General features: G+C 40.3%; 1 protein-coding gene across 1 annotated transcript; it reads left to right on the forward strand.

Moving 5' to 3' along the window:
• Positions 1 to 1921: 1921 nt before the first annotated feature.
• On the forward strand, positions 1922 to 27480 carry LOC149300967 (inactive serine/threonine-protein kinase TEX14-like). Its single transcript, XM_089484498.1, has 12 exons — positions 1922 to 2417; positions 8258 to 8372; positions 8564 to 8729; positions 10323 to 10459; positions 11424 to 11505; positions 14764 to 14894; positions 17254 to 17367; positions 20513 to 20636; positions 21251 to 21429; positions 22738 to 22889; positions 26362 to 26552; positions 27385 to 27480. Exons 1-12 carry the CDS (start codon positions 1922 to 1924, stop codon positions 27478 to 27480), a joined length of 1983 nt encoding a protein of 660 aa, XP_089340624.1.

The raw sequence follows: 27480 nt of genomic DNA on the forward strand, positions 1-27480 counted from the left end.
ACAAACAATGTACAATACTGCTTTATATTTAATTTTATTGTTTATATGTAATTTTATGACATACAAATAAAATATATTCACTTTCCAATCCTTTAACACCCCTTAAGGACCAGGCTGTGTTTTACCTTGTGTTTAGATGTAATTTTCTCCTCACTCATTTAGTGAACCCACACAAATTATATATTGTTTTTTTTCAGGACAAGAAGGGCTTTCTTCGGATACCATAGTTTTGATCATACTATCTAATTTCCCATAAAAAAATATAAAATAAGATGAAAACACATTTTCTGACTTTTACCCAAAAAATCTTTTACTCATCCAAAAAAGCTAATGAAAAAAACTACTAAATGGATTCTACTATTTGTCCTGAGTCTAGAAATACCCAATGTTTTTATGTTTTTTTGCTTTTTTCTGCACGTTATGGAGCATTAAGTACCAGTAGCGCTTTGCTATTTCAAAACCATTTTTTTCCATATCTGGTAATTCTTCCCCCCATGTGCCATTTCGGGTATCTTTGAAGCCGGCTAACGCGATTTACCCCATCAAATCATATGTTTTTGAAAACTAGACACCCCAGGGTATTTCAGATGCTAGAATTTTAACTCTTTCCATGCTAGGAGAATTCTACCATCAGACTTTGTCAAACATTGTGGTAGTAATTTATTTTGTGTTTTTTATCACTAAAATTGCGCTTCAGGTATGGATTCACAGCTCTTGGTATACGTCAGTATCAAACAACACCCCAATATGTGTTCAGCAACATCTCCCGAGTACAGTGATACCCCCCATGCGTGGGTTTGTCGGGTTGTTTGGGAGGTAAAACGCCACATTTAGGATGTGTAATTTTTAGGTTTTGGATGGAGTGATTGTTCTGTGTGAAATTGGAGAAACTGGGCTTAAGCTTGTAAGAAATGAAGGGTGCCTTTAAAATGGGACATTACATTTATTGCATAATGTTTTGGGGACGATTTGGGTTTCTATAAGGTGAGATATCTGGTTTTACAATGTAAGGTAACTTGCATAGTAATGCATTACAAAGGGTTTGGAACAAAGGCTCCAACAGAGGTGGGATACCCCACAGGGGCTCAGACAACTGAATCCGATGTATATTAACATAACTGTGTGCATGTTTGCATAGACTACCTGTCTCCTCCGTAATTGGGTCATACAGGAAATCTCTGGAAAGAGGGGTTGGATGAACCACTTTCTGGGAAGTACAAGGAATTCTGGGATGACTAGTTAGAGACAGAGAAAGAGCGCAGTGAACAGAAGTGTCCTGGGTCAGGAGACTCAGAACGAAGCTGCGCAAGATGTCGTTCAGGAGAAGCCTGTGAGCTGAGCAAGGTTTCCCAAGAATTTGTTTAAGTATCCCTTTTGTTTTGGATAATTATCAAATGTTTTGTGTATGTTATATGTTTTATAACCTGTAACAGTGACCTAATTCAATATCAATATACATTTTTCTATACGCTTGTATTTGTGCTTTATTCGTCACACATTCCCTAAAAGAATATCCCTGTAAGAGGGTCATAATTTCTTACAGATTGGCGAGCCAGGTAGGAGCGATTTAGTGTGAGTATATTTATAAGTGCATAATTTCTTACAGATTGGCGAGCCAGGTAGGAGGGATTTAATGTGATTTATGAGTATATATTGTGTATTGAATTGGGATAATGTTCAGGTTTTGCATATACAAATTTCAGTGAATTCTGCTTTGTTAATGATGGAGGGTTTATTGAAAAAAGTTGCTAGGGCCACAAACCCTGATGGTATTATTTAGTATATAGTAGGAACCACAGATCCATGGTTCCAAGCTCAGGAGTATGTGGCCAAGGCAATTTATGAAAATAAATTATCCAAATCAAAGGGGAAAACGGCTCTGAATTTTGCTGCCCGTTGGATAGCGGAGAAGTACAAATCAATGAAAGAGCAAAAAGAACTTTTGGAAGCAAAAGTTCTAGGTTTAAACATTGAACTTGAAAAGTGTAAGATTTTTGCACAGAATGCTGCAGCTTTATGTGTAAGCAGCCAGCAGACTTTGCAGGAAAATGAGGAATTGCGTAGTGCAAATGAGCGGCTTACTCAGAGGCTGAAGGATGCAGAGGGGGAGATTAGGACCCTAGCAGCTTGCAGTAAGAGGGAGGATGATCCTGTGCATTGCACAGCTAATGGTAACAAGTTAAATGTACAGCTACAGAAAATAAATGATGTTGTGGCTGCAGTCAAAGTGTATGGGCAAGGTTTAGATGAGAAGCAAAATAATTCTAATCCTAAAGTCATCCAAAATCACAGCAAAATGATTGCAAAGCCTGTGTCAGTATTAAGCCCTTCGCTTCAGAGACAGTTATATCAAATCAGGCTCCAAAAGAATCAAGGACCCATAGTTAAAAGGGAAGCATTTAAATGTTTTGCTTGTGGTAAAGTAGGACATTTTGCCAAAAATTGCCACTATCACTCTGCCAAAGAACACCATGTTCAGGAAAGACCCATGGTTGATAGCTGGAGGCAGGGAGATAAGAATTGTTTTAATTATACTAGGTGGGGATCTCAGGGAAGAGGTAATGATGTTAGAAAAGACTACATGAAGCCCTGGGTTCCCTATAAGGCCCAGAAAGAAAGAGTAGAAAAAGAGAAAAATGAGCTACAGTGTAAAGTAACGGTGTATATGAAGGAACTGGACATTGTAAAGACAGAAGTGTCCAGAATAAAAGAAATGCTAGGAAACAAAAAGATAGCTAAATCAGAAGAAAACTAGTGTGCAACATATGATGCTAATTTATTTGTTTAAAGTTTTGTTTTTCAGACAAGAAACGATACTAAATGAAAAAGAAAAAAGAAAGGAGACAAACCTGTGAGGAGATCGGGACATTAACATGTGTGATTTCTTGCAGGAAATTCAAAATATTAATAGAGGACCTTAATATCTATTTTTATTTTTCTTAAGCCTCTAAATTCGTTCAGTACAGTCAGGTAAAAATTCAAATTATTTTTGTTTTATTAGTTTAGGACGCCTGCACTGCCAGCTACAGATACCTTAATTTTTGTTTGTTGCTGGATTAAATACATTTAAAATCATAGATTAGGTGAATTGTTGCCAATATGGGGTTTATGTTTTGATCACAGTGGAGAGATGTGATTATGTAACATTATTGTTGGTTTTCAGCAGTATATATTTTTGCTGTTCTAGATTTTTGTGTTGTCTTAATTTTTTGGTTACAAACAAAATATAGCCTCAATCTGATTTTTATTCATATTTCTGAATGGCAACAGACTTTTTATATTTTATTTTAAATAGATTGCATCCTGCCAAGACATTGTGAATGTAATGGTAGCATTCAATCTCCTTTTTGTTCTCCCTCCATCTTCATAGAGATTGTTTAAAATTAACATTCTCAAAGTGGATGCTGAAGATACCACATGGTTACTGTTGTTGTTGGGAAGTCTTAGTATTTTAGTATCTGTTATGTACTGTATGTATGTTTTGTGTATTTTATGTGTTTACAATGTTTTAGATCTGTAAAGCCAGATATTAATGCTGAGACAAGAAGGATAAGAGAACCACTAGTAATTTGGGCAAGATAACAATACACACTTTCTGTGTAGATTATCTTTTAATTTCCAGAAGCCATGGGCTAATTAACAAATTATCAAACACCTTCAAGGGCTGAAGCACAAGCCCACTCCAGTTATACAGGTTTCAGTAAACGTGCGCAAACACCTTCACGAGTATCACCTCTACACGCATTCAATAAACAGAGTTTCTCTCTGGTGTGGTCTCTTCAATACACTGTGTAAGTGAACAGCAAAGGGAATGCTGTTGGTGTGAAAATACACCAGATGTCACGGTGGGCAGAGGTCAGAGGCCTAGAACAAGGCATGCAATTCGAGGGTTAAAGGAAGCTATGGTGGGAGCAGTGTTGGTGGCACAGGTACCTGAGAGTGATGGGAGTGAACGCAAATGGTTGCAGTGATGCCAAGTCTGAGAGGGTAATGGAAGGTTAAAGATATGGCTGAATGAATTCAAACTATTAGTGAAAAATGATAACTGTGAGTGCCTCTGATTTGGCTAAATTATGCCTTACAGTACCCTAAATTTTAAATATCTGTGGTTGTCAGGTCACTCGTGTCTCAGTGAAAACATACAATCTTTCAAACCACACGTGGTATGTACTCATTTATTTATTTGAGAGGGCTCATTTTCTATGTGAGTCATTCGCCCTCTAGGTGGGGACTGTAAGAAATGAAGGGTGCCTTTAAAATGGGACATTACATTTATTGCATAATGTTTTGGGGACGATTTGGGTTTCTATAAGGTGAGATATCTGGTTTTACAATGTAAGGTAACTTGCATAGTAATGCATTACAAAGGGTTTGGAACAAAGGCTCCAACAGAGGTGGGATACCCCACAGGGGGTCAGACAACTGAATCCGATGTATATTAACATAACTGTGTGCATGTTTGCATAGACTACCTGTCTCCTCCGTAATTGGGTCATACAGGAAATCTCTGGAAAGAGGGGTTGGATGAACCACTTTCTGGGAAGTACAAGGAATTCTGGGATGACTAGTTAGGGGCTGCAATAGAAAGAAGAGTCTGAGTAAGATAGAAAGGAGAGTCGGAGAAAGAAGAGACAGAGAAAGAGCGCAGTGAACAGAAGTGTCCTGGGTCAGGAGACTCAGAACGAAGCTGCGCAAGATGTCGTTCGGGAGAAGCCTGTGAGCTGAGCAAGGTTTCCCAAGAATTTGTTTAAGTATCCCTTTTGTTTTGGATAATTATCAAATGTTTTGTGTATGTTATATGTTTTATAACCTGTAACAGTGACCTAATTCAATATCAATATACATTTTTCTATACGCTTGTATTTGTGCTTTATTCGTCACACATTCCCTAAAAGAATATCCCTGTAAGAGGGTCATAATTTCTTACAAGCTGCACCGACGCTCCATCAAAAACCATGAGGAAGAAAAATATTGCACCCCAGTAGGACATCATTTCACACAGAACAATCACTCCATCCAAAACCTAAAAATTAAAGTACTCAAAGGAAATTTCAGAAACTCTCAGGAAAGAAAAACATTTGAGATGAAAATGATAACACATTTTAACACCATAAAAGAGGGACTTAATGTGGATTCTGGTTTCCTTACACACTACCAGAACTTCATATGAACTTCATCTAGTCATCCAATGTCTAATTGCAGTTATTATCTTTGATGTTTTACTGTGGTTATTGGTTTCCCTAAGTTTATTTGTTCTGTCCCTGGGTTATCTCTACCTCTCTGCATTTCTCACCTCCAGACCGATTATTTACGACACCCCACTTGTTTTAAGTTGTAACCTCTATCATGTTGATTAGTATTGCTTCGGACCTGATGAAGGGAGGATAACTCTCGAAAGCTTGTCTTTTAAATATTATGTTAGTCCAATAAAAAAGGTATCAGCGCATGCTCTGCAATACTCTGATTTTTTGACATTGTGTCTACTGGACTAATACGGCTTCACCCTTTTACATTATCTATCTATCTATCTATAGTGTATATGTAGCATTTTATAATTCATACTCAATTTTTCTTAAGAAGCTGGGACATTTTTCACCCAGACAAATGCGTTGAGTGGCATTGAATATTATTTCCGTGGACTCAATAGCAATTCGGAATTCTGAAGTGTGGATTCCTTGGTTTTTAATTGTGCTTCTTGTTCTCATTTTGTGGGCTATAGTGAATCATCTTGGACTGGTCTTTTATACAGGTAATAGTTGTGCAGGGTTAACCCCTTCATGCTTTTTATGGGTTAATGTTTGTACCTTCAGTACCCACGCCAAATTCACTGGCCACTTTATTAGGTAGACCTGTTCAATTGCTTGTTAACACTAATAGCTAATCAGCCATTCACATGGCAGCAGCTCAATGCATTTAGGCATGTAGACGTAGTCAAGACCGAGCATCAGAATGGGGAAGAAAGGGGATTTAAGTAACTTTGAATGTGGCATGGTTGTTGGTGCCAGACGGGCTGGTCTAAGTATTTCAGAAACTGCTGATCTACTGGGATTTTCACTCAGAACCATCTCTAGGGTGTACAGAGAATGTGCCGAAAAAGAGAAAATATCCAGTGAGCGGCAGTTGTGTGGACAAAAATGCCTTGTTGATGTCAGAGGAGATGTCAGAGGAGATGTCTGAGATGACAGAAAGGCAACAGTAACTCAAATAACCACTCGTTACAACCAAGGTATGCAGAATACCATCTCTGAACACACAACAAGTGTTGAAAATGTGGCTACAATTCGCACAGGCTCACCAAAATTGGACAATGGAAGAATGGAAGAACGTTGCCTGGTCTGATAAGTCTCGATTCCAGCTGCGACATTTAGATGGTAGGGTCAGACTTTGGCGTAAACAACATGAAAGCATGGATCCATCCTGCCTTGTATCAACGGTTCAGCATGGCGGTGGTATAAAGGTGTGAGGGAAATTTTCTTGGCATACTTTGGGCCCCTTATTACCAATTGAGCATTGTTTAAATGCGACAGCCTACCTGAGTATTGTTGCTGACCATGTCCATCCCTTTATGACCACAGTGTACCCATCTTCTGATGGCTACTTCCAGCAGTATAATGCACCATGTCACTGCTTTTCCTTCCTTGGACCACTTTTTATTGGTACTGACCACTGCAGACTGGGAACACCACAGTTTTGGAGATGCTCTGACCCAGTCATCCAGCAGTCACAATTTGGCCCTTGTAACCATGGTTCTTAAGGGGGTAAAATAAAAGTCTTATTAAGTGACTAGTGACTTTTTAATTAACATCAATTATTGCACCAAAAGAAACACTTGACTGAACAGTCATAAAATGGAAATGCAAAAGACAGAAAAATAAATTAGTTATACTAATAAAGTAATTATACTAAAAATCCAAATATGGAGAACATTTTCAGTTTGTTTTTGGACAACAAATTCTGTTATATTTTCAGACGAAAATCTAGGAGCTTTTTAAATTCATAAGTTCATTCTCCAACGCCCACTTTCACTCACACTCTCACTCACTCTCTCATACTCTTATTCTCATTCACTCTCTGTCGTGCTCTCTGAATGTCTCCCTACCTTGTCTGCTAACCGCTTCTGTGTCTTGCAGTTCCACCTTTTCTTCTTCTTATCTTGTTGTTTTCTCTTCTGTCTTCCTTCTTTCCTTCTTTCTCTGTCTGCATCTTCGTTGACATGACCTCCCTGTGAACTTCTACAAAAATGGCAGTGCTTCTGGTGACATCCTTCTATCGTGATTTTTGAAGATGTTTACTGGAGGTTATTTTCTGGAAAATAGCAGAGCTTCCAGGCATACTGTCTCCCTCTATCCTTTTATCGGGGGAAAGGATGTCACCAGAAGCAAAGCCGTTTTTGCGCAGATTCACAGAAGGTATAATGTGGCAAAATATCAGAACTTCCTGGCGCATCCTGTCATCCGATCCTCCAATCAGGAGAGAGGATGTCACTGAGAGAGCATGTCTGAAGAGATGCAGGCGAAGAAAGATGAAAAACAGAAGATGAAGAAGATGGTAGAAAAGAAGCAGAGCTGCAAGACGCGGATTGGATGGTAGTGGAATGTAGGGAGAAATTCACAGCGCATGAGAGAGTGGATGAGACAGAGAGAGTGAGAATTGGTAAGCTCACGCAATTTGAACAAAAAATTATTTTTTTGCAATTTTTTGCTTTGTTTTCGTTCATTTTGTGGAGGAAAACAATTCGTAGATTCTTATGAATTGACTAAATATGCAATTGATTCAGTTCTATTTGTTTTGATCAGAATGCACAATGCAAGTTTGTAGTTTGGTTCTTAATATCACAAAGAAACAAATCATCCAAAAGACCCAAAGATTATATTATTAACATCCCATTTGTTGGGGGACTGTTACATTTATTAATATTACTTTTGGTGGGCTGTGACTGTTAAGGCAAATTAGTAACTTCTTTGTTTTTATGAAGGTATAATAGTTATAAATCCTAAGCACCTTAAATTATGCTCACCTTAATTTGCACTGCTTTGCCTCATCTGATTCATAACCCCATCTATCATTTGAAAATTTGTCTTTATTGTTCTGTCTGTATTATTTACTAATAATAGTTACAACAAACATATTTTTGATAACATGTTTTAAAGTACAATCTGTTTCTATGGAGGTATCAATATTTAATTTCTCACTTATAAATGCTGCAATATCTATTATTTTTAATAAAAATATTTTACAATATTATGTTTTTCTGCAGGCATCAATGCTGATTCTGTAAATTGCTTAGGACAGACTCCTTTATATATAGCTGCATTACTTGGGCTTCCAAAGTTAATTGATTTACTTTTGAAGTTTGGTGCTGATCCTAACCAGTAAGTATCATAAAAAGGTTGTCACATTGTTTTATCAATCATGAAATTATGTGTGTGTAATATAAGTGTAAAAGTGGCTATATCATGTGATATTTATATAGATATATATAGATATATGAATTAATTTATTCACAGCTGATGCTACCAAATGATGGCCTATGTCCCAGTTTATGTTATATTTGATGTTGCAGTCGCTGTTTTGACTGGAGCACACCTGTACATGCAGCTGCATATTCCTGTAACCCATGGATTCTGAGCAAGGTTATTGATGCAGGAGGGGATTTGCGGCTTCATGATGTGGAATGCAGAAAACCTTATTCATGGGCAGTCATGGCTGGAAAGGAAAAAAATACTCAGGTAATTTAAAGTATATTTTTTTGGAGTTATTATGTAATATTTTATTGGTTAGGGCTGTGCAAACATGAGCTAAATTTGAGGAAAATCAAACGCTCACAAATCCAAAGAAAAAATAAACACAACGCTGATAACTAATGTAGCTGTTTAATTTTTGCTTTATTTAGTAATGATATATATAAACAAAATGATATCAGGTACTAACAGCATAGAGATAAATACAAAATGAACTGTGGGGAACGCAATGTTAAGGGCTCTGTAAGTAATTGTCAGTGTAATTTTATCCTGGAGATTTCAGATTTCCACTCTGCCCCCCTGATATGCCTTATACTCCCTATACGCCTCTCTGCCCCCAGATATGCCTTATACCCCCCCTATTTGCCACTCTGCCTCCCTAATATGCCTTATACCCCCTATTTACCACTCTGCTCCCCAGATATGCCTTATTCCTCCCTGTATGCCCCCCTGACTTACCAATGCATCCCTAGACTTGTCCCCCGTGCTCCAGACTCCTTGGTGTCAAGTGGGGGCAGTCGGTGAACGTCTGCGCAATACGCGTTGACAACCTCCGCTGCTGCTAGCCGGTACTTCCGCCGGGTCTTCTGTGGTGGAGAACCGGAAGGTCATGTCATGCCGACGCTCCGTCATAGAAGTTCCAGCAGAGGTCCCGGCAGCAGTGGAGGTTGTCTGCGCAACATTTTGAGCAGACAACATGTTGACATTTGAGAAAGTGGACACTGGATACGTCTGAGCCATGGATCGTTTGGAAACTACCCTGGCACTTCTGCTTATTGGAGAGACCCAGGGTGCTTACCAATCTCTCTCTGGTGGATTCAGGTTCAGCCAAAACATTGGTTTTATAAGACCTGGTGCCAACTCAGTCATTGGCATATGAGATCACTTACTGTATTAAATGAATTCATGGGGAAACCGCTGCCCTTATGATTTTAAAGTACAGGGTCAGGAGACCTCCCTGCGAGTGGGTGTTCTATGTAGGGACTGGGTCCATACAGACGACTGTAATGACCCAGAGCACCCAATGATAGTATTCAGGTGATATTGTGCAGTAATGGAGTCGGACAGGGCCTGGTGCAGGGCGACTGTACTCTCCCGGGTGTTGAACATCAGGGTTGTGCGGCCACATACCAGGGCCCTGAAATAGCAGCGGATGTTGTCCAGTAAAAAACAAAAACTTGGTGATATCCTGCAGGCACTCTGGAACAGGCATGAGACATAGCTCTACAGAGAAATGTGCAGGATGGGATTAGGGAAGCTAAGCAGAGTAATAGCAGAGGGTATAGAGAAACCTAAGCATGATTTTAATGAACCATTTATGCTGCAGATTCCTCAGATGTGGGTCTGAGGAGAAGTTCTGTCCCAGCAGTATTAGAGTAAGGGACATCCTATCCTATTCTGAGTTGGAAGCTATTTCCTAGGCAGACATGCTCCAACTTGCATACTTTGCTAATATGAGTTGGACTTTTGTCCATTTTTGGAAACTTTCAAGTTCAGTGAGTAGATCCAAATGTTTTGTAAGGAAAAAATGATAGGGGGAGTGCAACACCGCATGCTTTTCATTTGCCTTGTGTTTTTCAGATGCTTGAATTTATGGACCGGTGTGCCACACAAACACAAGCTCTGATCCAGTGCTTTCCATACACACCATTTACAAAGACCGACTCATCACAAGTCCTCATAGACAATCCTTCTGTCCTTGACCTAATTTCACAGAGGTGCATGATTTTTTCCCATTACCGTATTGGCTCGGATATAGGCCACACCCGAATATAGGCCGCACCTAAAAGTTAGGTGCTTTTTTAAAGAAAAAGTTTTGTAATATATGCTGCCACTCTGCCCTCCCCCGAGATATGCTGCCACTCTGCCCTCCCCCCGAGATATGCTGCCACTCCGTCCCCCCCCCACCCCCGAGATATGCTGCCACTCTCTCCTCCCCCCCTTGAGATATGCTTCCACTTTGCCCCCCCCCACTTACCAGAGCAGACTCCCGGGTGTCTTGCGGGGCCGGCGGGGGACATCTATGTAATACGCGTATACAACTTCTGGTGCTGGCACTCAGCGGACGTGCCGGCACCGGAAGTTGTATACGCCTACTGCGTAGATGTCCCCCGCCGGCCCCGCAAGACACCCGGGACAACCGGCAAGACAACCTCCGCTGCCGGCACGTCTGCACGATGTGCTTTAACAATCTCCCTTGCCGGGACTCCCCCCGTGGGAATTCCCGGCAAGGGAGATTGTTAAAGCACACCCAGCAGACGTGGCGGTAGCGGAGGCTGTTTACGCGCACATCGCCGCAGCCAGTGAACGTCTATGCGATTCCCCGTGGAAAGTGCCGGCAGGGGAGGCTGTCTGAGCATATCGGAGAGTAGGATGCAGGTCCCCTGCACCGCTGCGGGGGATCTGTATCCTAACCCTGCTGCCTGCCCGGCGCCCGGAACTGCATGTCCCTGGCGTCGGACGATTGGAATTGCGCGTTCCTGCGCTAAACCCCAAATATAGACCGCACCCCCACTTTAAAGACTTAAAGTGGGGGAAAAAAAGTACGGCCTATATTCGGGCAAATACGGTATATACAGAGTTATACTAAGTATTTTTGGTATGTAGGTTGCAAAGCTACAAATTATACATGTTTGTATACCCACAGAATAATATTACTTAACTCCTTATTTGCTATTTTAGAAATTCTGATCGATCTCTCTCAAAAATTCTTAAATGTGAAGGAATTTTGTCCAGGAATATGTCCTGCTACGGGTATGGAAAGGTAAGTGATAATTAGAAATAGCTATGGCTAACTACAAAATCAATGAATACCCCAATGCAATCGATTAAAAACTGTGATTTGTTATCCATATATATATCTGCTCAACTTTACATTAACACTGAAAATTGCCTAAACTGTCAATGAAAAAGAATACTGGAACACACTTATTAATCTAATTCTAGTTAGCTGACAATTTTTCAAATTGAACATACACTATTCTATCTGGGGCAGGAAAATGATCCCACTGAAATCAGTGGCAGAGCTTTACATACATGAGCACTGGGGTCGCATTAGTAAACCAGGATATGTGTCCGGCAGAAAATAGCTGAAAAGGGGAAAATGCATGTATTCTTCAGAACCGCTTTAGGCATTTGTTATAGGGACCACATGTAACTATAAAGGAACCTCACAGCTGTCATATGCATTATGGAGCATACAATGGCTGACTTAAACTTGTAATATTAAATAGCTTTTACAGTTTTTAAAATGTGAATATACACTGCTCAAAATAATAAAGGGAACACTTAAACAACACAATGTAACTCAAAGTCAATCTCCCATCTGTGAAATCACACTGTCCACTCAGGAAGCAACACTGATGGACAATCAATTTCACATGCTGTTGTGCAAATGGGACAACAGGTGGAAATTATAGGCAATTAGCAAGACACCCCCAATAAAGGTGGTGACCACAGACCACTTCTCAGTGGCTGATGTCTTGGTCACCTTTGAATGTTGGCGGTGCTTTCCCTCTAGTGGTAGCATGAGACAGAGTCTACAACCCACACAAGTGGCTCAGGTAGTGCAGCTCATCCAGGATGGAACATTAATGCGAGCTGTGGCAAGAAGATTTGCTGTCTCTGTCAGCGTAGTGTCCAGAGCATGCAGGCGCTACCAGGAGACAGGCCAGTACATCAGGAGACGTGGAGGAGGCCGTAGGAGGGCAACAACCCAGCAGCAGGACCGCTACCTCCGCCTTTGTGCAAGGAGGAGCACTGCCAGAGCCCTGCAAAATGACCTCCAGCAGGCCACAAATGTGCATGTGTCCACTCACTCTCAGAAACAGACTCCATGAGGGTGGTATGAGGGCCCGACGTCCACAGGTGGGGGTTGTGCTTACAGCCCAACACCGTGCAGGACGTTTGGCATTTGCCAGAGAACACCAGGATTGGCATATTCGCCACTGGCGCCCTGTGCTCTTCACAGATGAAAGCAGGTTCACACTGAGCACATGTGACAGACGTGACAGAGTCTGGAGACGCCGTGGAGAACGTTCTGCTGCCTGCAACATCCTCCAGCATGACCTGTTTGACGCTGGGTCAGTAATGGTGTGGGGTGGCATTTGGGGGGCCGCGCAGCCCTCCATGTGCTTGCCAGAAGTAGCCTGACTGCCATTAGGTACCGAGATGAGATCCTCAGACTCCTTGTGAGACTATATGCTGGTGCGGTTGGCCCTGGGTTCCTCCTAATGCAAGACAATGCTAGATCTCATGTGGCTGGGGTGTGTCAGCATTTCCTGCAAGAGGAAGGCATTGATGCTATGGACTGGCCCGCCCCTTCCCCAAACCTGAATCCGATTGAGCACATCTGGGACATCATGTTTCGCTCCATCCACCAACGCCACGTTGCACCACAGACTGTCCAGGAGTTGGCGGATGCTTTAGTCCAGGTCTGGGAGGACATCCCTCAGGAGACCATCCGCAACCTCATCAGGAGCATGCCCAGGCGTTATAGGGAGGTCATACGGGCACGTGGAGGCCACACACACTACTGAGCCTCATTGTGACTTGTTTTAAGGACATTACATCAACGTTGGATCAGCCTGTAGTGTGGTTTTCCATTTTGATTTTGAGTGTGACTCCACATCCAGACCTTCATGGGTCGATAAATTTGATTTCCATTGAGAATTTTTGTGTGATTTTCTTGTCAGCACATTCAACTATGTAATGATGGAAGTATGTCATACGACTAGTTCATTCATTCAGATCTAGGATGTGTAATGTTTTTTGAGCAGTGTATGTCTACCTATATCAAGGGCCGGACTGGGAATTAAAAGCAGCCCTGGAAATAGTTGAATACCTGCCCCATATTGCATGGTCCTATTTTAAGGCACACTACACATGTCGGGTTCTGTCCCCAATATTTTCTGTTTGGAATAGCGACAAACTCTGCATTTTAAAGTATATATTGAAAAACAGATTAGTCAAATGAGATGGATACGAAAACACGTATTTCCTAATATCATTGTGGCCTATGACATCATGTAATGAGCTCCGACCAACTGAGAGAGCAACGGTATCATACATATAATGCAAAAAACATCTTAAGTATGAAATTATTCAAATGTATTTAAATAAATTAGAGGAAGCAAATGTATTTAAAACAGATAAATCACGTTCCCAGTATGTAATAAACACTGGAAATAATGTAGTAGCTCTCCTAAAAAAAATTGATCTAAAAATGTAAGATGGAGGCTGAGGGAGGGGGGGATGTATGAGCTGCATGGACTTTCAGAGAAAGGGGATATGTGTATGTATGTATATGTGTGTGTAAGTATATATTTTTTTAGATCGTATGTGAATGTATTTTTAAGTGTGTGTGTTAGAGTAAGCGTGTATGTATGCTTGTGTGTTTATATGTGTAAGTCCATGATGTTATAGTGGCTATGTGTAAGTATTGTGTTGGTTGAGCTATATGTGTATGCACGTGTAAGTGTTTGATGTTAGAGTGGTGTGTGTATGTATATGCAAGTGGATGATATGTGGCTGTGTGTGTAAGTGTTAGTGTAAAGCTGGCCCTGATCATCATCAAACACTCAGCATTCTAATGAATTCCAATACCCAACCACAATCATTATGCCCCAACCACCATATTCACACAACCCCATCAAATTCCTCCCCACCATCATTTCTATCAACTACCATTATCACATATTTCACCATAAACCTCCATCTTCATGCTTCCTAACATAACTTCTCATTGTTCTCTTAACATCATTTCTACACCCATCCTTTATTTTTCAATCCTCTTAATACCCTTCCCTTAGCATACCCCTTCATATTCTTACAATATTCAGCAATAATTCTCATTCATTCATACAGTTTAACAGAGGGACGTAACTAGAAACAACAGGACCCCAGTGCAATAATTATTTCAATAATAATAATAGTTAGTTATTATTTGTATGCAATTTCTGCATAAGTACCACACTCCCAATGTAAAGGAATATTTACAAACTTACAAATGTTCTTTTCTTAGTTATGCGTAACTGGGGGAAACCAGCTTGCAAGCATGGCATACATCCCATTGATTGAGGAGAAAAATATAGTCCAAGGAGATGACAACCTCAGCTTCTCATTCTCTGTGGGACCTTATATGACAATGACAAAGTAACATTTTGTTTCTTATTTATGTGCTTGCACCCCAGGACCTTCCACGCTATGCTCAGGCACAGCTCAGAATACATAGTTGTGTATGCTGCTGTAAATAAAAATGTTTTTAATGGATATAACTGTGGATAAAAGTAATAATTATAGGCATGCCATACAAGAAGGGCTATAAACTCAAGGACAGACTTAATAGCCTGTCCTACAGTGTGTCCTCTCTTGGGAGCATCTCAAGCTTTATCCCTCTTGTGCTATTACAGAGGAAAAATCTCCATTAATCAGTCTGATCCTGCCACAAGGACAGTCCAGAACCAAATTGCGAGGGAACCAACAACCCTAGACATACATTTTGTCCTTCATGGGCCTTATTAGTAAGGTCAGGTTGGTACTCTTATAGGTGCAAGAGAGGTTCATGTCTGGTCTCACCTTTTCACTTGAGTTTCCCACCCATAAGATCCCTAAAAAGGTGAGATGCCACACAAAACAAGTATGAGCTAAACCCACAAAAAATGGAGAATCTCAACATATGAGTCTCATCCCATCATAAGGGCACTCCAGCTGTAATTTTCACACAGATGATAGTGTATAGCAGTATGGCTCCATACATTTTTAATGCCATTGATGTCATGATAACGTAGAGCTCTTACAAAGTCCAGATAAATGCTTTCTACAGTGAATGTGGTGTCATAAATTCCTATCTTTAAATAGTCCTGGATAGACGTGATCTCTCTCCTTTGTATGTTGAGCTCTTCTAGCACTTCAACCACATATTTTAGTCCACAATCTTCGCATGGTGCCTCTTCAAACTGGGTTCTCACTTTGTTCTTTAGCCGTGCATAAGACAGCACTGAAGGATTATCTACCACCATTTAAAGGCTTTTGAGAGCACACAAAGTATTGCCTGAAGTCATATTAATACTGTGTCTAACTTTCTAGGATAAAACTCTTCCCAATAGCAGCAGGAGGCTTTACTCCCTATAGGGTGCAAGGGTGAGAAATTTTTCCCCAGTTGGCCTAGCAGCGAACCACTTCCCACTACAGCCTTCACCAGTGAGGTCTAGTCAGTATCTCTCCAGGCACAAGAGAGTAAGAGATATCCCAAAGGGTGAATTGCAATACAAAACTTGTATGAGTTGAAGTCATACCTCTGAAGGCCACAACTTATATCTAGGGTTGTTGGTCTCTGGTTGCAGAGAAAGTTTGCCTCAAATTTTAGTTCCGGGCCTCCCTTGGAGCAGGATCAGACCAATGTCTATCAATGCAGGGGCACTCAGGATGGATCCTGTATGTGGCACCACCTTCCACAAAAAAATGAATGTTGGCAAGAGTATTTATTTCCCAAATTTGTAAACTAAAAACTCGAAATTTTGAAAAATAAATGATTAACTTATAAAAAAATGAACATGTTTAAATAAATAAAATTTACGGAACAGATATGGTACAGCATAACTCCAATCACTACATACTGAAGCAGACATTGATGGTGGTACATCGTAACCCCCATCACTATACACTAAGCTAGACATTGATGTAGTAGGCCCCTGCCCCTGAAACAACCTGCCTGTACCACCTATGCCCCTGAAGCAGCCTGCCTGTACCACCTCGGCCCCTTTAGCAGCGTGCCTGTGCCACCTCTGCCCCTTTAGCAGCCTGCCTGTGCCAACTCTCCCATTGAATCAGCCTGCCTCTACTACTTCTGCCCCTGAAGCAGCCTGGAGGCGCGCAGATGTCTATACAGCCCGACGGACTGCACCTTACTGCTGTGGCGCCTGTGCACTGTGTGAGGAAACTCTCTTTTCCTGCCGGGGAAGTAGGAAACTGGGCGGGAAAAGATTTTCTCACACAGTGTGAGCCCCACAACGGACCTGCGTTAGGTGGCTGTTGGGCCGCATTGACATCTGCTTGGCTGGCCCGCCTGGCACCCCCTAAAGAGTGGTACCTTGGACAAACCACCTCTTTTATGCACACTACTCAGTTGAGATTTTTCCTCTGTAATTGTGTCAATTCCATACATGGAAGGCTACCCAGAGCTCTTTTTCTTCAGAGAGAGTGGCTTAGCAAGGGGTTAGAGATGCAAGAGGCATAGTAAGCCATACAAGGTGCATTGTAAGCCATACAAGGTGCATAGTAAGCCATACAAGATGCAGAGGTAGCCAAGGCAAGGGGATTGGCAGAGAAATTGAGTGGGGAGTGCTTCCCCTGGAGGGTTCCAGGGTATATTTATTATTATTATGTTAATACTCCAGATTAGGTAACATTAGAGCTGCTGCATCAGTCAAACATAGAATCCAGCTTTGCAGGGGTTATAACAAAGTAAGCATTCCTGTTAAAGTGTAACAGTTTTTCTGTTTACTGTTTACAGTTTATTATGGGGTTATACCAAAGTCACAGTGAAAGAACTTAATATGTCCACTCGTACTGACTGCAGCAAGTCCTGCTTTGCTGATCTTCTCATTACTGAACAAGAGCACATGAGGTAAGGTAACAAAAATGTATTATTTATTTTTATATTTATAGTAATAACTATATGTTAATATGATGAAAGGTCCAAAGCAAATAAGGCAATTGCCTTCAGACCCAGGCAGGCCCATTGTAGCTATAATTTAGGCCCCCTCAATTGCTGTGCTGTCATGTTTTCCAGTCCAATTTCCAGCAAGCCATCAAATAACATTGTAAGCAATGGTTAGGGGGTCATCGGAGTGGGTAGTTTGTGACAGGTACATCTGGGCTAGGCGGGCCTACCAGCGAATATCTGGCCCAGGCTTTGTCCCTTAAAGACGCAGGCATTTTACACAATGGGTTTTCAGCATTTCTGCTATGTCTTTGTTTAACTAATTTCTTTCTCTCTCATTTATTGCACAAACCAGATAACTATGTTTTTTAAAACTAGACAACCCAGGATATTTATATAGGGGCACATGGACATGTTTTATGCATCTGTTTTCACACCAACATCGTCTACATACGTTTTGGGGGTAGGTTATAAAATTTCAGCAAATGTGTTCAAACTAATTCACATGGGGTTGATTTTATCAAGGTTGTTATTTTGATGGCCTTTCTAGCACCTGCAACCTATTTAATTGCCCACCCACCTAATCAGCCACCCACCAAATAATTGTGATAAATAAAATCCCCCACTTCTCCTAGCAATTTACTAATCTTTCTAAACTAACATATACATACTTAACATCCTTTTTTGAACCCATTAAGGACCAGGCTGTTTTTTACGTTTTGTACCCTTTGGGGCCGAGGCTGTTTTAACACTTTTGCGGTGCTGATTGCATTACATTTATTTATAAAGCGCCGGCAGATTCTGCAGCGCTGTTACAGTCAGTAGAACAATTTAGAAACACATAAAATAACAAACTGATAAAATGGAGAAGAGGGCCCTTCTCTTGCGAGCTTACAATCTAGTCGGTGGTTGAGGGGGAAGTTAGACAATAGGAGAGGACTGCTTGGATGGGGATGAATTGATCTGGTTCCAATGATGTGTTGAAGCTGGTGATTGTTCAGATGGCTTGATTATGATGATGGTTGGGAGTAATGGGAAGGAATGTTGCACGCTTCCCTAAACAGGTGGGTTTTCATAGAGGTTTTGAAAGTTGCGTATGAGTCAGAAAGTCGGGGCAAGGGAAGCTGAGCTGAGGCTTCTATGAAGCTGCAGTGAAAGTGCCTATCAGCAACGGAGGTTCACAAAATACCAGGGAGTCGGGAGAGAGGCAGAGGGGTGTATGGGAGGGGGTAGGAGTCAGAGTGGTGTATGGGAGCCACCCTCCCATACACCACTCTGGCTCCTCCCCCTCCCATACGCCACTCTGCCTCTGTACCCGGCTCCCTTGTGTCTTGTGAACCTCCGTTGCTGACTGGCACTTTCACTGCAGCTTCATAGAAGCCTCAGCGTAAGTGAAGGTGAGTAACGGAGACTGTCTGTGCGATGCAGACCCCCACCAGTTTGGCAAATAAAAGAAAATATAAACAAGGCTTTTTTCTCAGTTTTTATTAAATATGAAAAATAGTTAACATATGAATTAATATTTACTAATAACTTTGTATTAAAACCTAGTTTGAGAAACACTGTGTTTGGGTTCTTGTAGCTTTTATTATTATGTCAGTAAAATAAGAAGGTGAATAGCGAGAGGCCATTGCAATAAAGAGATGAAAGTGTAAATTGTACGTTTTTATTACATTATTTTAAATTAAAAAAAATTGCATTTTTTATCCGATTAATCGATTAATCGAAAAAATAATCGGCCAACTAATCGATTATTAAAATAATCGTTAGTTGCAGCCCTAGTTGAATGCTGTGGACGGAAACCAGGTTGTAGAGGGTCAAGTAGAGAGTTTGAAGAGAGAAAGTTTGTTAGTTCATTGTAAGTTAATCGTTCCAGCAGTTTGGAAGCTAGTGGGAGAACTTGAACGGTATTTTGATGGGGATGTGGGATCAAGGGAAGGTTTCTATAGGATGGGGGAGATGATGGCATGTTTGAATGAGGATGGGAATACACCAGAGGAAAAGGAGAGATTAAAGATGTGGGAGGGTAGGAGATGTGAAGGTACAGGGTCGAGGGGACAGGCGGTGAGGTGGGAGCACAACAGGACCTTGGAAACCTCAAAGGGTATAACTGGGCTGAAGCAGGTGAGGATGGATTTAGGTGAGGAGGGAGGTTGAAGAACCATATGATTGACACTATGGGGAGGATATTGTTCCTGATGGTGTCAATTTTGTTTTTGAAAAAAATTGTTCTGACTTTTACCTGAAAAATCTTTTACTCATCCAAAAAAGCTAATGAAAACACCTGCTAAATAGATTCTACTATTTGTCCTGAGTTTAGAAATACCCAATGTTTTTATGTCCTTTTGCTTTTTTCTGCAAGTTATTGGGCAATAAGTACAAGTAGCGTTTTGCTATTTCAAAACCATTTTTTTCCCCAAATCTGGTAATTCTGCCCCCATGTGCCATTTCGGGTATCTTTGAAGCTGGCCAATGCAATTTACCCCATCACACCATATATTTTTGAAAACTAGACACCTCAAGGTATTTCAAATGCTGGTATTTTAACCGTTTCCATGCACTAATTCTACTACCACCCTTTGTCAAACTTTGTGGTAGTAATTTATTTTGCGTTTTTTTATCACAAAAAAATGTGCTTCAGGTAAGGATTTACAGCTCCTGGTTTATGTCACTTTCAAACAAGACACCAATATGTGTTCATCAACATCTCCTGAGTAGAGTGATACCCCCATGCATGGGTTTGTTGGGTTGTTTAGATTTCATGTTATATACTCACCTCCAGTTTTGGCTCAGCAAATGCTGATGACAGAGATCTGTTCAGACCACTATGCATATGCAAGAGAACTCTCCAATTTATTTTAAGGGGATCGCTTTCATGCCACTTATTGGCTGCTTCAAGTATCAAGAGAGCAGCTGTAGTGCTTTTTTTTCTGTTGTATTTTCCATTTTGGAATAATGCATATTAAACTACTCACAGAATACACAGAACTCGCAGAATACACAGAATCACATGATTTATATGGATTACATGACAATACAGTATGTACTGACTGTATATTTAAAAATCTTTTAATTTTTCAACCTTTGTGTTAAATATTTTTTTTTGTAGTAAGCTGCATCATCCACATGTGCTTCAGCTGATTGCAGTTTGTGCCTCACCTGACCTGGAAAGAACGAGTTTAGTGTTTGAGAGAGTCACTTTTGGCTCGTTACATAACATCCTCCACGAAAGAGTAAATATGTCTTACTGTTTCATTTAAGCATTTGAAAACACGTATATAGCAAAATACTTATAATTATTAAATTATGTATTTTAAAGTCCTAATTAAGAAATGTACCCCACAACTCCAAAATGCTATTATGTCATAATATACTGTATTGTCCTAATTATACACCACACTTTCCCCCCTTAATTGAAATCTTTACATTTAGGATGTGGCCTATATAATCAGGGTATAGATATTCTCAAAGTCTCCCCACTTTATCTACCGACTACTTCCATGCCCAGCTCTGCTTTTTTCTTTTGCATCCTTTTGTTCTTCTGTCCTCGTCCGCTTGTTCTGTCCTCGTCCGCTTGTTCTTCTGTCCTTGTTCCGCTTGTTCTGTAAGGCACCCTGGGACACTTCTACATAAGGTTGGTGCTTCTGGGCACACCCTCTCCCCTGATTGGATAAACAAGGGAGAAACTGTCCCTGCCACTCTGCTGCAGACAGATTTGTGGAGAAAAAGAGGTTCAAAAATGGTCCTTCCTTGGGTAGGGAGAGTTAATTTAAAGCGATAATGGGAGATTGTAAATCATGATTTATTTTTTATTTTTTTTAAAAAAAGAGTATTATCTTTTCTCCAGCGTTCAGAATTCCCAATATTACACTTAGAAACCATACTACATTTTCTGCTTCAAGTGATAGAAGGCCTGATATTTCTCCACTGGCGTGGATTTATTCATCGTTCGTTTTCTTCACATGCCGTACAGATTGTAGCTGCAGGCATGGCAAAAATTGGAAATTTTGAGTACATGATTGAAAGGTAAGGGCAAAAATAATATTTTCTTTTGAATAACAATTGGAACCTCCATGTTTTCAAGAAAAGTTTTCTTGTCATTTGCCTAATACAGTGCTCCCCATACTTGCACAACAGTTTGTGAGGAGAAACCCACAGTTTATGTGACTAGCAACCACAAAAATGGACCTGAAGTAGACCCTGGTTTGAAGATACCCAAAACCATGGTTAGCTTTTAGCTATGGTTGCAGTGTATTATTGGGAGGGCTGGACTGGTTATCTGGGATAGCAGAACATTTTCCTTTAGGCTGTCTGTGTGGCGGATTTCTGGCAAGATCTGTTGCTGGCTGCAGTCATGTAATATCAAGCGAGCAAGCATTTCTAGCACAAGCATCATTGTCAGAAATGAAATCCAGGTAGTTTTGCACAGGGATTCTGCATTGGCAATGTAGTGACCTCTCAGGTATATGCGTTAAAGTGCAAATGATGGTTGCTGTGTCCCTTTAAAACTAGAGTGATCAATTTGCCTGTATTCTTTAAACTACTAATGCTTGTGACTTGACTAAAAATGCAGTTCTGCAGTAGCAAACTCACATGAGTTGATCTAAAGTCAAATACAGAAATGTAATTTGCATTTGTGCTCGCAAAACAAAAATATACGGTAATATTGGAATGTTGTGAGGTTTAACATAAATCTATAAAATTAAATGGTTAGAACAATTTATAACTGTAATTCCATTATTCACCAAAAGATGGTGACAAAATCTTCACTGATACAATCCTATTCTGTAGTCATCTTGTTAAGCTATCTTTTACATGATTAAACATCCCTTAATGTATTCTTGTGGTTTGAAGATCTTTAAATTACATGTTTTCATTCTCATAAACACAGAAAAGAACCAAACAGAAAGGACAAACACTTATTTCATAAAAGATTCTGCATTATGTTTTTATGTTGCCTTCTGTTCTAAGGGCTAGACTGGGATACCGGGAGCTATCCTACACATAGCCACCATCCATTTTCACATATAAACATACTGTACAGCCTCCCTCTTACATTTTTAGCTCTACATTTTTTAGGAGAGCTACAAGTTTATTTGCAATGTTTATTACCTACTGTGAAGTAATTTATTTATATACATTTGAAAAAAGATTTTTTTTTCCGTTTATACAAACTATCCTGTGCCCATTACATGATGTAGTGCGCCGCAGTGATACTAGGGACTATGCATTTTCATTTGTGTCTTATTTATGTATATACTGTATGCATAGAGCTTTTTAAAACAGTATTCCTGTTGCTGCTCTACAACACCAACATTTTGTCTTACTTTTCAGCAAAGATGAGAGAATGGGTGATGATAACGCTCACTTTACAGTACCTGCACAACTTTATCGCTGGTCAGCTCCAGAAGTAATTTTGGGGAAAACTGTTACTGTAAAATCTGACATCTATAGCTTCTGTGTTGTCATGCAGGAAGTCCTAACTGGTAACTATGACTTTTTAAATTAAAATATTGCTTGAATTTGTGTGCAATATGGTGCATAATGTTTGTAAACCGTTCTAAAAACATGGTTAACTTGTTCAACAAAATCTGCTTTCTAATTATGTAAAATCACCTTACTTTCTGTTGTGTCACACCAGCATTACAGAAAAACTTGATTGCGTTTATTCTACAACTCTCAAGAAGGGTGACGATTAACCCCTTAAGGGCTAAGGCTGTTTTTTCTATTTGTTCTATAAGGACTGAAGGATTTTTTGCACCTTTTTTTAATCATAATTTCCTGCCTTCTCATTTAGTTTTACCACACAAATTATATATTCTTTTAAAACCATACATAAATATATAAACTATAATTTATTGTAAACAAACAAATCCATAAATAAATGGGAGTTTTTGATAAAATGCTACCGTTGACGCTTAGGAGGCAATTGTTAATGGCCTCCTTAACTCTTTTAAAAAAGACATCTGCCGCCATACAGTGTATGGTGGACTTTGATGCCCCGGGGAGGGGCCAGATATGGCCCCTGATGCTGATATCAGTGTTGCTGAGTGCCGCCATCGAGGTATTGCAGCAACCAGCAACACTGTTAAAGTGAAGAAAGCAATTTAGTGCCATGACGTGGCCCATTTTTGGTCATTTAGGGGTTAAACATTTACAACTTTCTTCCCCCTCTTTTATTCTCCCATCGGGGCTACATCCCATAATGTTCAAATATACACACAGAATACTCATGTTTTGATACATTTCATATCTATATACTATAGTGACAATAGTCGCTGTGGACAGTTTCTTCTTTTATTAATTCTTTATACGTTTGGTGTATTTCTTCTTAACAAGCCCTGAGTGTGCTGTTCACAGTTGCTTGGAAATGTAACTGAAACTGTGTTCATGATTGGGAAGAAACCTCTGCATTGTTCCATCTCTCCTTTTGTTTAGCGTGCCAATTGGCGCAGCTCTGACAACGTCAACTGGCTTGTCCTAAGATCTCATTTATAGCTAAGACAGCAAGGCCGAGGACTGTTGGTCTGCACTGGTATTGATCCTGCTGTCACATTAAGCGCTCTGCAAGCTATTTGACTGTTTGGCGGCAAATTTGGCAGGTCCTATGCTTCTAATCTGGGTGTTGGACAGATCCTGTGGATGCAATCAGGGTGCCAGGGCTGACATGATACTAAAGGGGGGGTCATTAATTCACAAGGGGTGCTGGCTGGGGATAAATATACAATGTGGGGCTAGCTGGGGGCGATACAGTAGGGTGTAGGGGCATGACATCGGCTATGTTTTCCAGGACACATGCAGTATGGGGGATGTATAGACTCATGGAACCAATTACCATATTTGCTCGATTATAAGACGACCCTAATTATAAGACGACCCCCCAAATCTGAATATTAATTTAGGAAAAAAAGAAAAAGCCTGAATTTAAGACGACCCTATAGGAAAAAAGTTTTACCAGTAAATGTTAATTCATCTAAACTATTTTTTTTTGTAATAAAAGCTATGATTGAGAAAAATATTTTGGTTTTATTTCCTTCTATTTTCCAGCCTGTCCCCCAGTTATGCACACCTGCCCCAGAAATGCCTTATACCCCCTATATGCCACTGTGCCCCATGATATGCCTTTTAACCCTCTAAATGCCACTGTGCCCCATGATATGCCTTTTAACCCTATATGCCACTGTGCCCCATGATATGCCTTTTGACCCCCTATGTGCCACTCTGCCTCCAGAAATGCCTTATACCCCTATATGCCACTCTGGCATTTAGAGGGTTAAAAGGCATATTATGGGGAAGAGTGGCATATAGGGAGATTTAAGGCATTCAGGAGGCAGAGTGGCGTATAGAGGGTTAAAAAGGCATTTCTGGAGGCAGAGTGGCATTAAGGGGGTTAAAAGGCATTTCACAGAGCAGGCAGGAAGGAGGTGTGGCTAGCAGCGGGGGTTGTCTGGGTCCATCGCGCAGACCTTCCCCGACTGTCAGAGATCAGAGTGCGGCACCGGTGTGGGGAACTCTGATCTCTGACAGCCGGGGAAGGTCTGCGCGATGGACGCAGACAACCCCCGCTGCTAGCCACACCTCCTTCCTGCTGCAGCAGAAGTTGTCTACGCAAATCGCGTAGACATCTACACGCTGCCCCAGCTACACACCGGGGACTCAGAAGTACCGTTAAGTGGGGCGGGGGGGGGTAGACAGGAGGATCAGTGAGAGGAAATGAAAAGGTTTTTTTTGTTATTTACTTTATTTCAATCTACATATTTTATTAAAAAGGATCAATGGCTTCAGGAATCTCGTGGAATCCCGTTTTTTTTGTTTAGTCTACTGTGTACTCCCAATCCCATCATATTACATCAATATGCGTTAGAAAATCGGGAAAAAATCGGCATGGATGATGGGCTGATTTGGTGGCGCATTGGGCCACTTTACTACACTTGCCCCCCAGGCCTTAGGCTGCCAACCCTCCCCCGTTTGAACTTAATTTTCAATTGTGGTTCTTAAATGCTAAATATCTTGCTGATCCCCTTCAGTAATGAATGAACTTTAAAAAGCAACCCCTGTTGCAACACTTAATGAGTGAGATCTCTTAATTTATTTTTTGTACACTGGGTCTGTTTGTTTGGGATTCTATGACGTTTGGGTATATAGGCCTCTACAAATGATTGTTTTTTGCACAAGAGGCATATCTTATTAATAATATTTATTATAGCATGATAGATTGGATTAATACTATTTGTTTTGTCCAGGAAATGTTATAGTAATTTTTTTAATTTTTGCTTTTTTATACAAAATGAAGATTCCGATTTTGCACCGCTTTCATTCTGAATATTCTTTTGATTTCTAAATAAAAGGAAGAGCACCGCTTAAACAATTTATGTTGTGTACAGTTTACAGTAATTGAATGCACAGCAGAGTTATCCAATATAACATTGTTTCCTAAAAGCACACCCCTTGAAGACACCCCACTTACATTTCTAGATGGCCCATTGCAACCCCAATATCAGGACAGTGCAAAGTGGTTTCACTTTTTTACAGTTGAACCAGTCACATTTCATGCTTTTGGGGTGTAAAATGCACCTTAACACCCCTTAAATAGCCCCTGCAAAGTGCATCACTTAAGGATTTCAAAGACACCCTATGTAGCTTTCTATGTACCTTTTCAGTGATCCCCGCCCACAGCATTCACAGAGCCAGAGCTGACTGGCGGTATGTATGTCATGTGCAATGAGATCTCCCACACAGAAAATGACAGGGCGGTAGGCAGAACCCCCAATGCATTAGTGAACAAGACACAGGGGAAATTTAAAGGGACCTCTCAGCTGTCAAATGCAATGGAGTTCATATGATGACGAGAGTGTCCCTTTAACATTTTTAATTAAATGAAACTTAGTTTCATTGTTTGCCTAGGAATAAAAAAAGTTTAATTGCACTTTAATGCACTAAATAATTTCTTAATTCTAGACACGCTTCCCTGGGATGGACTAGATGGTCCTGCTATTAAAGAAGCCATTGTTTCACACCGTTACTTGGTTGCTGATATAAGGCTTTCCAAACCCTATGATGACATAGTAAGCATTGGAATCCAGTCCAAACCGAAGGGTCGGACAATGAACCTCCAGGATATTCGTTGCTTATTGAAGAATGATTTCAAGGTAATTTTTCCAGCCATTAAAAGTTTGTTCCACCAAGCATATCATTTCTATTAGAAACCACCTTATCAATACCAAATGAGAATAGCTCTTCTACGTTGCGCTTTAGTCATATACTTTCTGTGTTTATTTACAAAGTTTACTGGTTTTCTCTGGGGTTCACAGTCAGAAAATAGCACCAAATACATACAAGCTGCAAAAAGATATACAAAATGTAAAATATTTACAATTTATTGCAAAATTGACAAACATTCAATCAAACAGTCATACAAACCTATATGGTCAATTGTCATCAAGGGTCATCCAAAAGTTATCTTTAAAAAGTTTTGTAAAATATGGTGGAAAATAAAACAAAAACACCTTTTTCTGACTTTTATTTGAAAAATGTTAACTCATCTACAAATGAAAAACTACTAAACTTATTCTAATATTTGCCCTGAGTTTAGAAATACCCACTGCTTTTTATGGCTTTTTGGGCAAGTTATAGGGCAACAAGTAACGTATTGCTATTTCAAACCTTTGTTTCAAATCTGGTTGTCCTGCACCCATGTCCTATTTTGGACATCTTTAAAGCCAGCCAATTCAATTTACCCCATCCATCTATATATTTTTTATACACTAATTCTACCACAGTCTTTATCAAAGTTTGTAGAAAATACTGGTCTGAGGGCCCCTTGCATGTTCTACCATATTTTTTACCCATGTGTACAGTTATTACTATGATTTTTTATAATAGACAGACTGATATGGGTTGTGTACCTGGTACTAGATCTTCCCTACTCTTTAAGTGAACCTGATGTGTATTTTGTAAAAACTACTTACTGTGCACCTTAAGGCCATTTGTGCAGGTCTGTCCTTGCTGTATTCCTTTGAAATCTTACCTACATCCCTTGAAGCAATAGTAAAGAGTGTGCTGATGTACAATGGTTAA

The sequence above is a fragment of the Sceloporus occidentalis genome, unplaced genomic scaffold, assembly GCF_023333645.1.
Source record: "Sceloporus occidentalis isolate IW3139 unplaced genomic scaffold, rSceOcc1.0.p SCAF_22, whole genome shotgun sequence".
Lineage (NCBI taxonomy): Eukaryota > Metazoa > Chordata > Lepidosauria > Squamata > Phrynosomatidae > Sceloporus > Sceloporus occidentalis.

Bases quoted from the DNA above. Each gene is read 5' to 3' on its own strand.
- LOC149300967 (XM_089484498.1), top strand. From the start codon at position 1,922: ATGAAAGAGCAAAAAGAACTTTTGGAAGCAAAAGTTCTAGGTTTAAAC. The intron at 11,506-14,763 runs GTAAGTGATAAT...TTCTTTTCTTAG, and splicing joins CCTGCTACGGGTATGGAAAG to TTATGCGTAACTGGGGGAAA. The intron at 14,895-17,253 runs GTAACATTTTGT...TACTGTTTACAG, and splicing joins CCTTATATGACAATGACAAA to TTTATTATGGGGTTATACCA.